Here is a 17,190-nt window from a genome sequence, read left to right as displayed (position 1 = left end):
AGTTTCTGCATGGCTCCTCTTCATTGTTAAATGGCAGTTTAGTTTTATTTACTGTATAGCCATTAGTCATTTAAAATACAAGTTGGGTGAACATATAATGATAGAATGTGTAGTTGATTTTAGGGAGTAAAAACAATAGAAATGTTAGGAGCTAGCCAGAACAACTCATCTTTTCAAAGTAGTTAGCCAGTAGCGAGGTAGCTCGCCAGTTACAATTAAAAATTCCATTTTCCAAATGCCTTCTGGCTCAGTTGAGCTTAGACTTGTTTAATCTTTTTAAGCACATTCTTCTCTGTATCACTTGAGTTGTGTTTAGTTAAACATTTTTTATGTGGGGTCAGGGATTTCAAACCTCAACAACTGAAGGTGTCTTGATTACTTTTCTCACGAGTCTCTTTGGTGCAGCAGCACCAAGTTTATGAGGATGACCTGCTCCATACAAACCAAGCAAACACACAACCATGACGTCAGGTTTTCGCCAGGATTTAGATGTCATTATATGACTAAGTGTCTCAAAAAGGTCACAAATTGATGTCAAATCACGACATTGTAGTGACATTATGATATGATGTTATGTGGGTGACATTTTGTTGACCATGCTGTGACATCCGTACATGACATCCAGCAGACGCCATGCAGAATTTTATAGATTGGTTGTTTGTTTCGTATATTTTCTTCAAATAAAAGGATTGGGCATGGAGACATGTAGTCCATACTCCTGTCCGGACAAAAAGGGTCAATCAGTTTGCAGGAGTATAGTAGATAGGCAGGAGTTTGTTATTGTAAAGGAAGTTTAGAATGTAGTTACATGAAGGTGTTTTGGGTCATCACATAGCCATATAAAGGTCATTTTTTTGGTTGTGACGTTACTCCATGATGTAGCTGGGAGTGTACACAATTACATCATGGCACCGCCACTATGTAATGTGAGCACTGTGGTAGCCAAGTGTTCAGTGCTTTTGCTTTCAAAGCAGAAGGTTCACAGTTGAAGACCACTTGTGTTCATTTTCCATGCAGTTGTATCAGGAAGGGCATCCCACATGCCAAATCAACATGCAGATCCAGTGCATCCAGAAAGTATTCACAGTGCTTCACTTTTTCCACGTTTTGTTATGTTACAGCATTATTCCAAATTGGAAATTATTTTTCCCTCAAAATTCTATGATATCTCTAATGATAATGATCATTATTTCTAATGATTCTAATATTTCTTTATTCACAGTTACAGTACTTCTGAGAAATGTCTACACTCTTTAATTTAAGGTTGAAAGTACATCTTTTTTTAATGATGATCTAAAGTTTCATTTTCTTTTCATGCCAGAGAGGCAGACCTGTTCCTGTTGGAGTCTCGAAGGCTGTGGGCAGCCGAGGAAGGCTGGCTAGAGTTTGACATTACAGCAACCAGCAACCTGTGGGTGATGAGCCCAACACACAACCTGGGCCTGCAGGTCAGCATGGAGACCAGCAGCGGTAAGAACTGTGACTGTGTGAAGCTCGCAAAGATTAAAGAGGTCATATTATAGACCTTTTCAGACATTTAATAGGGATCATCACTTGTCTGAGAATGAATATTTACATTTGTCACCAAATTCACCCCATAGTGATTCTTAAAAACAAAGCCAACAACAACAACAACAAGAACAAAACCAAGGGGGGGAGAAGAAAATTTAATGAAAATTTTAAACATGCTTAAGGGCCCCTTCACACATAGTACAAATGTGGTCAAATTGCGCATGAAGTGTGCATGAAACAGGAATCGTATGCAAAATGTGTAAAATCGTAGCTGCCTCCAACGCCTCGTACACCTTTTGCTACAACTATTTGCGCACTCGCGGCTGAAAGACAGAGTGTGCCCTGTGAGAGCCCATCGAACCCTCTCATGGCAGCTGTCGGCAAATTCCAGGTGACACACACAAACATCTAACACCGCTCGCTTGGCACTTAGAAAATGTGTGGCCATTTGCACTGTTAACATGACAACAGACACCAGACGATCACTGTCGAGCTGAATGTGAAATTTGTCTAAGTGCCCCCACAACGGTGGTGTGAAAGCAACACACATGTACCATGTGTCTCACACATGTGTGTTGCACCCCACTCCCCCTGACACATGTGGCGTGCCGGGCGGGGGGGGACATGCATAAAATGCTGATACGTATGTACAGATCTGATCACATGGGGGCCGGACAGCGAGGTCCTGGACACCCCAGCTGGAGAACACCTACCGCGTTTTGAAGGACATGAACCTACAACATTCCTCTGTGAGGCGCGTGTCTCTGCCTGCTGTCCTCACGTGGAAATTCATAAAAACATGTATTGCATTTGCGACGGGCTGGAGAGTGCACACACTGACAGGCTGTTCCAGCTGGAATGGACTGTCAGTTCATGTGGACATGCAGCCGGCGACCTAAATGTCACATCTGTCTGACAGGACATGCGTGTCCTGTGAGCAGCTTGCTGCAGGACCATATGACAAGCCAACTGTGCGACAAATATATCACCTTCAGTCACATATCAGCAGAAATATGCCGTAACAAATGCCATTTGGTCAGTTGTCACTGCGTTTTTTTGCTTGTTGATTTTAGCCATTTTACGCTCCTGTTATAAGACAGTGATTGTAGTGCAGTGGTAAAGTTTCTGTCTGGTAATCAGAGCTTACAGGTTTGAATCCTGTGAGTGGCATTTATTTTTTATTTAACCAGGGTTACAGTATTTAACCGCAGGGTTCTGTATTGCGTCCCCTTTTATGTATTATTTATATCAACCCATTGATATTCACTAATTATACAGCTGGTTTTTTTTTTTTTCTCCACATCAGCGGCGTGATGTAGTGAAACACATCTCAGCTGCTCGCACTGTGTTGCTGCTCACATGACACTGTCACAGCCGGATCATGCATGCCTGACCGTCAGCTTGATGTTTTTGTGGTTCGCTCATACGAGCTGTCCTGCCGCGACTTGTCCTAATTTGTACTTATTCGTACTATGTGTGAAGAGGTTCTAAAACATTCCTGTTTGCTCTAAAAGTTCTATAACCCTACTTTTACCACCAATTTCACTTGATTTCAGGCCCTGATTATGTCTCCTTTTATTTTTTATTTTCCCCAAAATCATAGACAATCAGAAATCAAAAATCTGTTATGGCAGACAGGCTTAACACGAAACCCCAACTAATTTGACTGCAAAATATAGATGAAAGCAGGTTTTCAGACAATATGTTCCTTTAAATATAAATATAAAACACACTGAAATATGTTGAATCAATTCACATATAACTAACACAAAAGTCAGACAAAGTGAATATAACTTTTTGAGCTTTTAAGAATTTAAGGAAACTTAATTCTTGTAAATATAGAGAATGAATATAGAGTAAACCTACAGAAGTAGGCAACTATTTTATAACCGCGAGGCCATTTGTGATTTTACTTGACAACATGCAGGTTGTAGCACTTATCAGTTTCTGCAGGTTTATGGTTGTGTGTCCTCTGAAACAGGTCAGAGCATTAGCTTCAAGGAGGCGGGCCTCGTGGGACGTAACGGCGCACTGGAGAAGCAACCTTTCATGGTAGCGTTCTTCAAAGTCAGCGAGGTGCACATCCGCACAGCACGCTCCACTGGTGGCAAACGTAGGCAGCAGAACCGCAACCGATCCACGCAACCACAGGAGGGATCCAGATCATCGAGCCCAGCAGGTTAGTCCGATGTCAGCTCCTCCGACGCTGAGCCTGAATTGACCCCATCACACAGTGAAACAACCAACACGAATAGACACAAAACTGACCGCAGCATGACCTCGGCGCGAGTGATGGCTAAACTATCAAACTCAGTAAACGTTGAGCATGTGTTTGAAGTCTGGTGGAGGTTTTGCTCTTTGGGAGACTTGAAATATTGGACCTGACTTCTGTTGGATCTTTCTCTAATCAGCCTACATCAGATGGAAATCCTACACAAGCATGATGTCCAGAATCTGTTTTTACTATAGCCTCTACGAGCAGCTTAACCGTGCTACAGAATGGACACGCAGACTCAGTGCTGTATAAATAGAGTATTGTGCATTTTAGAGCTCTCCCACTAATGGATATTCCCTGTTGTGTGTGAAACTATAGGGCGCCAATACATATAGTTAGCTCCATTTCTATTTACACATTGATAGATATTTGGTTATTTTATTGCTCAGCAAAACCGTAGATTGTTTATATACTGGGCAAATACCTATGGGTGACATCACAGAGGGGTATACAGTTCTGAAGAGCGATTTTGAAGCTCAAATAGTTCAGCTCTGGGTGTCGCCATGTTGGCAGTGCTTACTCTGCCCAAGTCCTGGCCAACTCATAAATGAGAAAAAAAAGGTGGAGCGTGGGGAAGTCCCTGTGTGACCGGGTGGGACGAATGAAGCCTGAATACAACCCCATCTTAGAGTTACTCTACAAGCTAAAGGTAAGAGGCCTTTAATAAAACACCCAAACCCATGGTTTGGGTGTTTTATTAAATCATATTTTTGTGGACCTGCAGTGGTTTTCATGACGAGTGACTTGGGTCCACATATTAAAAATTATGTCCAAACTTTTGACTGGTAGTGTAGCTGGGGTCACCAACCCTGTTCTTGGAGGGCACCTGCCCTGCATGTTTTCTAACATGCAGGGCAATTAACTCCATCAGGTGTGCTCAGCAGTGTTGCCACAGTTACTTTGAAAAAGTAATCCAATTACTGATTACTCCTTGAAAAAGTGACTTAGTTACTTTACTGATTACTCAATTTTAAAAGTAACTAAGTTAGATTAATAGTTACTTTTTTAGTTAGTTTCAGCAGCTGCTGAAATGACAACCCGTTTTGCCAATACTCACTTTATAGTCACTCTTTCTTGACTTCAGTGAACATAAATATTTGTTTAATAAAAAATAAAATAAAGACATCTTTCTTGGCCTCATATTTAAATGTTGACAGCACTGTAATGATAAAACTTACCATTTTTAACCTACATTGTTTATAAATGTAACTACTAAATTCTTTCTAACATTTTTCTAACACTTAAATTCTTTCTAAACATTTTTAGTTGTTGAAATTATTATAATTATTTATAGTAATAGTATGAAAAAATGTCTTCAAAGGTGGAACTTTAATCTAGGCCTGTTGTGGGATTTTTTTTAACAGATTCAACTTATACTTGGGTGCAGCTTGTACACTGAAAAATACTTCTGCTCTAACGTTGGACATTTTAACATGGGGATCTATGGAGAGTGACTTTCTTTTGTAGCCAGGCTCAAGCAGCCATTCAAGGAACTGCAAAGTTTGGTTTATTTCAGGCAGCCAGAGGCTGGGGCTTTGACAGATCTGACGTTAAAAAGTGGGCTGACGAGTGAATGATTTAGGATGCAGATGAGGTCACCCTCTGAGCCTCCTCATCCAGTCTGCACCATTTTTTTACCACCCTGCCCATGATGTAATGAGCAGGTATTAAACCTGACACGACCTTCAAACTAAGCTGCTGCTGTGAGGCGTCAGTGTGTGTGTGTGTGTGTGTGTGTGTGTGTGTGTGTGTGTGTGTGTGTGTGTGTGTGTGTGTGTGTGTGTGTGTGACTACGGTTGTAAATAAAGATAGCACTCAGTGAGCTTGCTGCTAATGTCTGTCTGAGCCTTGGATGATGTGACAGATGGGGCATAATTCTGATACTTACTGTAGCTCTCAGAGCTCAGAGCTTTAGGCCGGCTGTGTGTCAGGTCCCAGGTCTCTGCAGCGCAGGAAAAAGCTGAGTAATCTGTGACCTGCAGCTGGCAAACTCCTGCTCCTGTAAATAAGTATTAGTGATGTTATTACAAAAGCAGTGCATGATTCAACCTGACGTTATATATAACTTACAACCCTGACCTGATTTATTTCAACAAATAGAAAAATAGTGTGAGTATCGTAGGATTTGGCACCATAGCATATAAATTTGCTGCATTTAATCTCACCATGTACCTGTCGGCTCAACAGTATTATAAATCTTGGAGGTCTGCTTGCCGAACTTCTGCTAGATTAACGATAAATGATGCACAACATTCAACCGAAGTGCATTTGGCTAGCAAAACCTCAGCAAGCGCAATATAATTCTGAGCCCAAGTCGGCCCAAGCCTCCATCTAAATCTGGCAACTGTGTATGTCCTGAAGCTGGCCCAGCTCCTGTGGACCAGAACACAGCTTGATGAGCTTGTGTCATTTACAGTGAATGTGAATGAGTAATATCTGACCAGGTCGAAATCCTAACAGTGGCTGTAATTCTATTGAATGCCTACTTTCTGGAGTGGGATTGTGGAGCCTGACATCTCAGAAAAGGTCATTTCTTGAGGGTACCGGGGGAGAAATTCTACCAACTTACTCATCCTTGTGATCCAGTTCTTCATTGTTATTGCTTTTTACACATTTGCAGATGAGATCATGTCAGTAGTTGACACTTGCTCCACTAATAAGCAATATTGGGGATGTCAGGGTAATTTGTGGAGAACAACCCTGTTCTTTGTTTTCACTGGAGAGATGGCAGCCATCTGTTTCCACCAATCTGAACTGTGTGTCCAAGGAAAATGTAAAGAGGTTTAGAGGGGACAGAGACTAGCCCTGAAAACAATTTTGAAATCTGAAACAAGTGACAGAAAAATAAGATAAGATAACAAACAGATCAAAATGGTGCTGGAAATACCTCCTTCACCAAGGTCACTATTTTAATAACTTATTGGTTGCTTAATAACAAATTCCTCTTGCATATGTTACATGTTTTAAAGTGAATATAGTATTTTGATATTTTGGAGCATTCCCACAACCTTACAGTTATGGAAATTGTACTATAAAGGTATATAAACAATATATTTAATTTTTTACCAATTTTTGAATATGGTATAGTCTAAATGATGAGCTACAAACAAATACATATTAGTCATTTATAAAATTAATAAGACAGGTGGGAAACAGCCTCATAATTTTTGTGATACCTCATTTATTAACACATGAAAGTTTGAAGAAGTTGAAAATTATAACATTAGCAGGTACGTAGCTCAGAGGGCCATTATGTAGACCTTTGTCAAACTGCCTGATTGTCTGTGTCCTTGGACAAGATTCTTCATTTGCAGTGTCCTAGACCAACACACTGTAAATGGGTACGGGCATTAGCTGGTTAAGTAACCTGATGTCCCATCCAGGGGGAGTCACAGACTCTGTTGCCATCCTGAAATTCCCCATATTAAAAGAACATATGAGGACAAGTCCTACTGCATCTGGTTAAGGCTGATGCACAAACTTGATCGAAAGATGAGTGGAGGTGGCCACCTTCACTAACCATCAATAGATTAGTGGACGCAAGTTAAATTGTTGAACATTACAAATAAGTGTGGTTAAAACTCATGTCGTATGTATGCCTTCTGAACACTGGACACACTGTGTCTGCCAAGCTAATAAGCTAGCATTCATTGGGAGAAACATGAAATTAAATGAAAACTGAAATATACAACAGACAATGAAATTCAATTGGTAAATAAATGATAGATGAAAGTGTGCCTGGGGATAGTGCCAAAACCTTTGGTTGGTTTCAAAAATGCTAACTCAAACACTGCCACAAAGTATTTACAAAACCTGTTTTGGACATTGTTACACAATCCTTATCAAAATGAAGACATTATGAGCTGTGTTAAATGGGCCTCAATATGTCACCAACTGATTTGAATAAAACTCTTTTGGAATGTTCCAGTTGATTTGATGTTGAAACTTTAAGAACACAAGTCAAAGGAATTAGTATTGTACTGTTTATTGGGTTTTTGTATTAAAGTCTACATTCAGCTGTAGCCCGCTAAACATGTTAACCTTAAATTAGCTTTAAAATACAATATAAGCTAATAAAGTGAATCGTTAGATTCAGTGGTAGTGGCTGCAAATGATCTATAAAGCATCTGAACCCTTTTAAATTGATCTACAACCGTTTTAGACTGGCTTGTACCATATAGGCATTGCGTAAGAACAAAGCATTTGCTGGATAAACGCTGAAAATCCTCTGTGTATGTTTTGTTGGCTGTGTTTGCTGTTTGGACAACACATCCACGTGCCCTCTCAGTAGGGTTGTGCTGCGCTGCTGTTAACACAAGAGGTTGTAAGTTAAATTCCTGCAGGGTCTTTTCTCAGTAAGTGCATTAGATGAAAGCGTTTGGCTGAAATAACAGAGAACAAAGACTCATCATTTGTTATGTTACAGGACAGTTGATGAACCACATGTTCAGTTTTGGCCCCCCCGTGCTCGGCGTCTACCCAGCTGTCACCTTGGCTTGACATGATCTTAAATGTATCGAAACTTTGAGCTGAGGGTTGGCTGAAGGACAAAGTGAATCTGGGCCACAAAAAAACAAACAAAACCAAACAAACAAAACAGAAGAATATTAAGCAAACAAACAGTTTGTGGTTATATTTGTTTTCCTTTCTAAGTTTGTGTCGGGAGGATGTGGTCTCTTGGAGAATCTAACAAGACAATCTGTGAAAAATGCGTCCGGCAGGATTGGGACTTTACATAACCCAAAACATCAAGACTTCGCCACCTCGCCACTCGGGACGATGGGGAGTGTAATTTTAGATCCTACGCAGGAAGTGGGGAGCCCCCCCCCCCTCCGTGACAGCCATGTGTTGGTGGCCAGCAGATAGTGCTGCAGAGATTGAAGGAGATGGGAGATCCGTGAGGAATTTAGGAGGGCATATGGTTTCAATACCGCATCACTCACTCCAGCAACGGAGAGGAGGACGGACGGACAGAGTGACTGGTCTGTCTTGCAGAGTGCTCGAAGGGAGAAACAAAATGTGGATGTTGTCTCCGGGTTCTGTTTGGCACAGAGCTCCATCAGGTCAAGCTACTGCGGGCGTCATCACAGAGGAGCATTTCACCAATGTTTCAACCTTGATATTGTTGCATGAAACATCAGATTTAAGCCCTTAAGGTGGCAGAGTGTTTGTTTTAAAATCCTAAATCAAACAGCAGATTTTCCTTTATGAGCTTCTTGGCTCTGAATGTCTCCTAAAAATTACATCCATCCTTTTCCCAGATTGCACAGTCCTGACCTGTGAGGTTACCCACTGCACTCATTTGACTACATTTGTCTTTTAAATGAGTTTGGTGCTATTTTAAGTGTAAACGGCACCTTGTGATTTTTTTTTTTTTCACCTTGACTGCTCTGCTTTGTTTTCTTGCAATACTCAGGGCAGAAAACAACCTGAAAAGTGGGGGAACTGAGTTTCTCAACAGTATTTAGTTACAAGTTATTTTCTCTCTTTTAAAAAAAATATTTTAGCAAGTTGTGTTTAAAATGAGTTTGCCTTCAGTGTTAAGATTTGATAGAATGGAGTAATTGCGGCGCAACTCATAAAATGACCTAACAAATATAAATAAATAAACTAGAAAAGCACTAAGATTAGAGTCCTCCACTAAGAATACAGAATTACCTTTAATTTAAATTAACCCCCAAACCAAACTGCAATCCTTACTCCACTCTTGTGGATGCCACCTGTCCAAAAATATGTTTTTGCTCACTAGATCTAGACAAGTGTTGGCCTACAGACTCTCATGATGTCCTGAACACAGTAACCAGAGGCAAAACAGCAAGCCAAAAGATAGTAAAGGTCAGTAATGTCAACTCAAAAACACAATAACTTGGAATGCTAGACAGCAGAGTGGAACTTAGTACACAATCTGGCAGGTGGGAGACATTTCAACAGCAGCCGCAAGGGATACCAACCGACCAGGGACATGAAAAGGCCAACAAGGGGACGTCAAACCAACACAAGAGAAATATCACAGCAAGACCATCACCAGTAAGTAAGTCCCTTCAGCTGCTCCCTTGTTTTGCACTTGGTGTCTCCAGAGCAAATCCGAGGTCGACTTGCATGTTAAATTGGATGCCCTTCCTGAGGTAACTCCATATTGCCTGGAGATATCCGGCAGGGGTGGGACTTGAACCAGGAAGCTTCTGCACTGAAACCAAGTGCACTTACCACTTGGCCACCACCCCTGCTGAAGCGTCTCATTGTCGGTAGGATTCCAAACTGCGCAGGGAAACCGCAATGGAGTTCTAATCCATCGCGTTAACCGCTCGGCTAAGGATGGAGCAATGGCAAGAGCACCACCAGTAAACGCCACAAAAAGGAAAATTACCAGGAATAAACTGCAAAACAAGACCAGAACTAAAACATAAGCATGATAGTCCTGACCTGTTTTTATGTGTGTGTTTGTGTCTGGAAGTGATGCCACATCTCATGACTCATTGGTAGGTCTTAATTTTGGTGTCAAATTATTTGTAAGATACTGAAGCACTAATGGCTAAAACACCAAAGTTCAGGGAAAAACAAACCTCAAGCTCGAGTTTTAGGTCTTAAATTATTTATTGACCCCACGTTTGTATTTGCTAGAGTTAAATCATTTTTCTTGAAAATGAGATGGGAAACATCTAAATTTGTTCCACTGATGAGGAGCCCTTTAGGGTTTCACCTCTGTGATCTTTGGGGAGTGGAACAGGCGGCTCTGTTCCACGCCAAAAGAACAATGTGACACCTTTAAAGGTAATTTGGGGTTTTGTGGGCGAAGCAGGCTGAGGAGGTAATGGGAGTTGGGCTGGGCTTTGGCTGTGGGGAAGTTAACAACCATCCAGGGAGGGAATATCACATCCCAGCACAGCACAAGCAGCCTGTAATTAGACCTAGCTGGTCATTAGCTGCATGGCTAAAGGACTGGCTGCGCTAACAATATCGCTTAAAGAATTATAATAACACGGCACTCGGCCAGCTGTGTTTTTTCATCTGTCTGTCCTCTCCTCCTCCTACTCATTCTCCTCGCTCCGTACACACCCAGCCTCTTCTTGTTTACCGCTGGAGTAATTAGACATGGCGGAGCTCCCTCGCAGGGTTTAATAACCCCTGTGATGAAAGACAGGAACAAAGATAAACTTCAGCAGTGGCGCTAGGTAGGAGGGGGAAGATGAGAAACATCAGCCACAACATGGCGTTCTCCTTTCATGTCTTCATGGTGTGGCCACTCTCTCCGGGCAACAAGCCAGATTACATAATAAGTTAAACACGACATGTCTAATTTCAATTTTCATGACATCTGCAGGTCTTCAGTGCTACATTATAGTTATCGTCGTCAAGGAGATAATGTTTCAATGATTCAGTTTTGGGGGGTGATTCAGAATACATTCTGGACCAAGGTCCAGAAAACTATTTGGCACATGCAGCTTTTAAGTCAAAAATTTGGGAGAGGATGTTGATTAAATTTGGCAGGGGTAGTGGCAAAGTGGTTAATGCACTTGGTTTCAGTTCAGAAGGTTCCAGGTTCAAATCCCACCCCTGCCACATTTCTGCATGTAATGTGGAGTTGCATCAGGAAGGGCATCCGGCGTAAAACCTGTGCCAATTCAACATGCAGATCCATCTTGGATTTGCTGTGGCGACCCCGAGTGCAAAAACAAGGGAGCAGCCGAAGGGACTTACTATGTTGATTAAATCTGTTGAGCAGATACATATTGCCCTTTGAATTTGATCTAGAACACACACACACTCATCTACAACCACTTATCCAAGATTGGGTCACAGGGGGCTGGAGCCTATCCCAGCAGTCATAGGGTGTGTGTGTGTGGGGGGCGGGGGGGGGGGGGGGTACACCCTGAACAGGATGCCAGTCTGTCTCAGGACCACATACAGACAAACAAACACATTCACACACACCTACGGACAATTTAAAGTTTCCAGTTCACCTACTGTGCATGCCTTTGGATGCCTTCTTTGATCCGTCATTGCTTATTTCAGTCTCTCTCTGTTCTTTCTCTCTTCTGAGCACTCTGTTAGTGTCTCTGTGTTGTTTTGTTTCAGCAGTGCTCTGTGCAGGCCTTCCTGGGTGTTGCTTTCTGGTTTTGCATTTTCCCTCAGAGCATTTTTCTGGTTTCTCTTTACAGTTTTTTGCCCTCTCATCACCCCAGCATCATTCCCAGTGTCCGTGTGTATTCTTCTGTGTCTCCTGTGATCTCTGTCTCTCCCCCACCACTCTCTTTCCACAGGGCACTTAGACACTTGGAGCAGTGTACTGGTGCCTCTAGTTTTACTTTCTGTTTCATGTGTTCTTCCATGTTTGTGTTATTCTTTTGCATTTGTGTCCTTCCTGTTTGTGTTCTTAGTGTTTTTTCCCGCATTTCCTCTGTGATCTCAGCTTTATATTTTTTTCATTGTTATTTTTATCCTTTGTTGTCATCCGTTGTTGTCATTTCTGCATGTTACAAATTCAGGATCTATGGCTCCACTCTCCAATGTGTTGGTGTTTCTGCCATTGATTGTTGAATGGTTGTTAAAAGGAATTTCTTTTATGTGCCCTCTGCCAGTTCAGTGTGGTACCACCCTGTGTTCTTGCCATGTTCCTTGAGTTTCCCAAGTGAGTATCACTCTCTCCAGTGTGAATATTTTCCATTGGTTCCTAGTGAGTGTTCTTCTAGGTGTTTTCTTCTCAGTTTTCACTTCCAGTATTCCTGTATGTGTTCTATGTATTTGGACTTCTGAGTTTGTCAAACGGACATCTCCTGATCTGAACATTGCAACTTATTCTCATCTCTGTGTTTTGTTTCAAACATCAAGGACACCTGTAGCTATTTTCTCCTCATGCTCCCAGTGATTGATCTTAGTGTTTCAGAGACTCCTGTGATATGATCTTTGCAGTGTATCTTTGAGTTTGCCTAATGTCTCAAGGATACATTTGCTATTTTTCTGCTGCCATTGTATTTTGGACCTTTTGCCTTGAGCATTATTTATTTACCTGTTTTATACTTGGAAAGGCTGTGGTAGTACAGAACTTGCCAAGAGTCTTAGTTACGACTGCTGCATTCTTTACTGTGTAGGGATTGGTATTGAAAACCTGTTCCTGTTAAGAATTGATAAGAAATGATTTGACCCACCAACATAAATAGCCTTTTTGCTTCACGATTCCCTTATCAGTTTTTCAGTTCAAAGTGGCCGTTGTTTTTGAGGTGTGTATTGGGAAAATCATTTCTCTACATTGACTGCAGACCCACTGTTTTTGCAGTGGGTCGCGACACTGCTTCACTGCTTGACGCAGTGAAACCTGACCAGAAACAGCAGGTCTGCAATTTCTTCATTAAGCCCCCCATCAAAGTCATTTAAAGATGTCAGTCGTGACTTACCTTTGTTCTGATTAAAGTCACTATCTGGGACTCTTGTCTTGTTGCAGGCAAGAAACGAGAATCGTCCTCCATTCCACACTGGAATTTTTATTCGTTCCTCATGAACTTTTCCTTATAACTTTTCCTTAAAACTTAAAAAAAAAACTTTTTCACATTGTCATTATGGGGTATTGTGTGTAGAATTTTGAGGGGGGGGGGGTTGGAATAAATAAATAAGCACTGACAGTGAATACTTTCTGGATGCACTGTGTATAACACACAAACTATGTTGTAAACCTCTCCAGTAAGCTAGCCAAGGTGAACCATCTAACATACAGTTTTTTTTTCTCTTAAGCTTTAATGAGCATCAACAAATACAGATCAGTGTGTAGAAATGTAATCATATCGCCAGATACATACAATTTTAAGGTCCAGATAAACACAATTTGAGTTAATTTAGAGCCCTTTTGCAGTAGTCCTCTTGACATCCATGTATCTACTTTTCTGCAGTATGTGTGAAAAATAGATTTCTCTCACACAGCACAACTGTCAAAGGCGAGAAGACTCAGAGGGTTGATTACTCACGGTATAAGATTGTAAAATGTTAACGTCTCCTTTACACTGGCACCATTGACTCTTGCTTTTTTAGATGATGTGATAAATACAATTCACATTCTGACAGGTGATGGTGGAAAGTGCTTAAAATAAGCCCACTCAAGTGTTAATATCAGCCCAAAAACAATCTTTTGAAAGTGTTATATGGCCACAGTGCTATATCACTGTTATGGAATAGGGGAACCGGCAGTCAGTGCCTCGGTGAAATGAATTCACTGTGAGTAGGTTTCAGTGCACGGATTTGCTTAGATTTATGTTTGTGTACTTGTGGTGAAGGACTTCCAGGTTAAACACAGTTAGTCACAGCAGTGTGGAAGCAGACCTCCGCTGGCTTGATTCCTGTTACCATCTCCGGCTTTATTTCTGTTTGATATTCCAATATTTTGTCCTGACAAGAGTACAATGGTTTGGTTTGTGAGTTTACTGATGCATAATGATAGTTTTGTAAAATCATCCATGTAAATTAGAGGACAGATGTGGGAGTGGGAGTGCTGTTTCAATTAACAACATGGGAATTATTGGAACATGTTAAAATGATTCTGGATCCATATCTGGTTCAAAATATGAACAATTCTTCTATGACCCAAGGCCAAGATCTCTACTATGTGTTTTTAAGATGCCCAGCTAACAGTTAGGAAAACAAACATGACTGCAAGCATTACCTCTTTGGTGGGGTTAATAAATGATATCTTCAGTAAGATTCAGAATTTTAGAGGTTGTCAGTTTAGGACCAGAAGGGTGCAGATAGTGTGCATTCTTCTTCTTCTTCTTCGTCTTCTGCACATGTCCAAACCACCTCAATCTTGCATCTCTGACCTTGTCACCTTGTAATACAGTGGGTAAAATAAGTATTGAAACATGTCACCATTTTTTTCAGTAAATATATTTCTAAAGGTCCTACTGACATGACATTTTCACCAGATGTCAGTAATTAAGTTATGTGTAATAAAATGGAATGACACAGGGAAAAATGATTGAACAGCCTTAATGAAATTAATTTAATACTTGGTACAAAAGCCTTTGTTGGTAATGACAGCTTCAAGATGCCTCCTGTATGGAGAAACTAGTCGCATGCATTGCTCAGGTGTGACTTTGAACCATTCTTCCACACAAACTGTCTTCAAATCTTGAAGATTCTGTGAACCTCTTCTATGAACTCTGATCTTTAGTTCTTTCCATACATTTTATATTGGATTAAAGTCAGGTGATTGGCTGAGTCATTCCAGCAGCTTTATTTTCATTCTTTGAAACCAACTGAGAGTTTCCTTGGCTGTGTGTTTGGGATTATTGTCTTGCTGAAATGTCCACCCTTTTTCAGCTTCATCATTTTGGTAAATGGCAACAATTTTTCAATTTTTTTTTTTAATCAAGAATGTCTCTGTCCATTATTCTATTTATCCTTCCTTCAATTGTAGGAAGTTTGCCAGTGCTGTTTGCTGAAAAACAGCCCCACACCATGATGTTCCCATCTCCAAACTTCACTGTTGGTATGGTGTTTTTGGGCTGATGTGCAGTGCCATTTGACTGCCAATACGGTGTGTACTCCTGTGGGTTCACCACCTGCAGAGGGGGCCATGGGGGTCAGGTGCATGCTCACAGCCCCTGGCTGTTGGGACATGGAATGTCACCTCGCTGGGGGGGAAGGAGCCTGAGCTTGTGCAGGAGGTTGAGAGATACCGACTAGAGATAGTCGGGCTCACCTCCACGCACAGCTTGGGCTCTGGTACCCAACTCCTGGAGAGGGGCTGGACACTTCATTTTTCTGGTGTTGTCCATGGGGAGAGACGGAGAGCTGGGGTCGCATTGCTTATTGCTCCCCAGCTCAGTCGCCATGTGTTGGAGTTCACTCCAGTGAACGAGAGGGTTGCGTCCCTACGCCTTCGGGTCGGGGACAGGTCTCTCACTGTTGTCTCGGCCTATGGGCCGAGCAGCAGTGCAGAGTATCTGACCTTCTTGGAGTCCCTGGGAGGGGTACTAGATAGCGCGCCGACTGGGGACTCCATTGGTCTCCTGGAGGATTTCAATGCCCACGTGGGCGGCGACAGTGAGACCTGGACGGGGGTGATTGGGAAGCACGGCCTCCCCAATCTGAACCCGAGTGGTGTTCAGTTGTTGGACTTCTGTGCTAGTCACAGTTTGTCCATCACGAAAACCATGTTCGAGCACAAGGGTGTCCATAAGTGCACGTGGCACCAGGACACCCTGAGCCGGAGGTCGATGATCGACTTTGTAGTCGTATCATCTGACCTTCAGCCACATGTCTCGGACACTCGAGTGAAGAGAGGGGCAGAGCTGTCGACCGATCACCACCTGGTGGTGAGTTGGATCCGCTGGGAGGGGAGGAAGCCGGTCAGACCTGGCAGGCCCAAACGTATCGTGAGGGTCTGCTGGGAATGACTGGCGGAACCCTCTGTCAGCGAGGTCTTCAACTCCCCCCCTCCAGGAGAGCTTCTCCCAAATCCTGGGGGAGATTGGAAACATGGAGTCCATGTTCTCCACCTCCATTGTCGATGCGGCTGCTCGCAGCTGTGGTCACAAGGTCTCTGGTGCCTGACGTGGCGGCAATCCCCGAACCCGGTGGTGGACGCCGGACGTAAGGGATGCCGTTAAGCTGAAGAAGGAGTCCTACTTATCTTTGTTGGTAGGTGTGACCCCGGAGGCAGCTGACAGGTACCGGCAGGCCAAGCGTGCCGCAGCCCGTGCGGTCGCAGAGGCAAAAACTCGGGTCTGGGAGGAGTTCGGGGAGGCCATGGAGGAGGACTATCGGTCGGCCTCAAAGAATTTCTGGCAAACCGTCTGGCGCCTCAGGAGGCGGAAGCAGCTCTCCACAAGCACTGTTTACAGTGCGGGTGGGGAGCTGTTGACCCTAAATGGGGATGTTGTCGGGTGGTGGAAGGAATACTTCGAGGATCTCCTCAATCCCATCGTCACATCTTCCGAAGAGGAAGCAGAGACTGGGGACTCAGAGGTGGACTCATCCATTACCCAGGCCGAAGTCACCGAGGTGGTTAGAAAGCTCCTCGGTGGCAAGGCTCCTGGGGTGGATGAAATCCGTCTTGAGTACCTTAAGTCTCTGGATGTTGTGGGACTGTCTTGGCTGACACACCTCTGCAGCATCGCGTGGTGATCGGGGACAGTGGCTCTGGATTGGCAGACCGGGGTGGTGGTCCCTCTGTTTAAGAAGGGGGACCGGAGAGTGTGTTCCAACTATAGGGGGATCACACTCCTCAGCCTCCCTGGTAAGGTCTATTCCAGAGTACTGGAGAGGAGAATTCGACCGATGGTCGAACCTCGGATTCAGGAGGAGCAGTGTGGTTTTCGTCCTGGTCGCGGCACACAGGACCAGCCCCATGCGCTCCATCGGGTGCTCGAGGGTTCATGGGAGTTCGCCCAACCAATCCACATGTGTTTTGTGGA

General features: G+C 42.9%; 1 protein-coding gene across 1 annotated transcript in view; it reads left to right on the top strand.

Moving 5' to 3' along the window:
- Positions 1-17,190, top strand: part of bmp6 (bone morphogenetic protein 6) — a 206,159-nt gene that overhangs the window by 119,874 nt on the left and 69,095 nt on the right. The window contains exons 3-4 of the mRNA XM_034171072.1: positions 1,322-1,470; positions 3,494-3,691. Of these exons, the coding sequence (XP_034026963.1) occupies positions 1,322-1,470; positions 3,494-3,691 (347 nt within the window). The remainder of the gene's footprint in view (positions 1-1,321; positions 1,471-3,493; positions 3,692-17,190) is intronic.

Source organism: Thalassophryne amazonica, chromosome 1 (genome assembly GCF_902500255.1).
Source record: "Thalassophryne amazonica chromosome 1, fThaAma1.1, whole genome shotgun sequence".
Taxonomy (NCBI): domain Eukaryota; kingdom Metazoa; phylum Chordata; class Actinopteri; order Batrachoidiformes; family Batrachoididae; genus Thalassophryne; species Thalassophryne amazonica.
The sequence above is the reverse complement of the archived record's forward strand: the minus strand, read 5'-3'. Positions and strand labels throughout refer to the sequence as shown.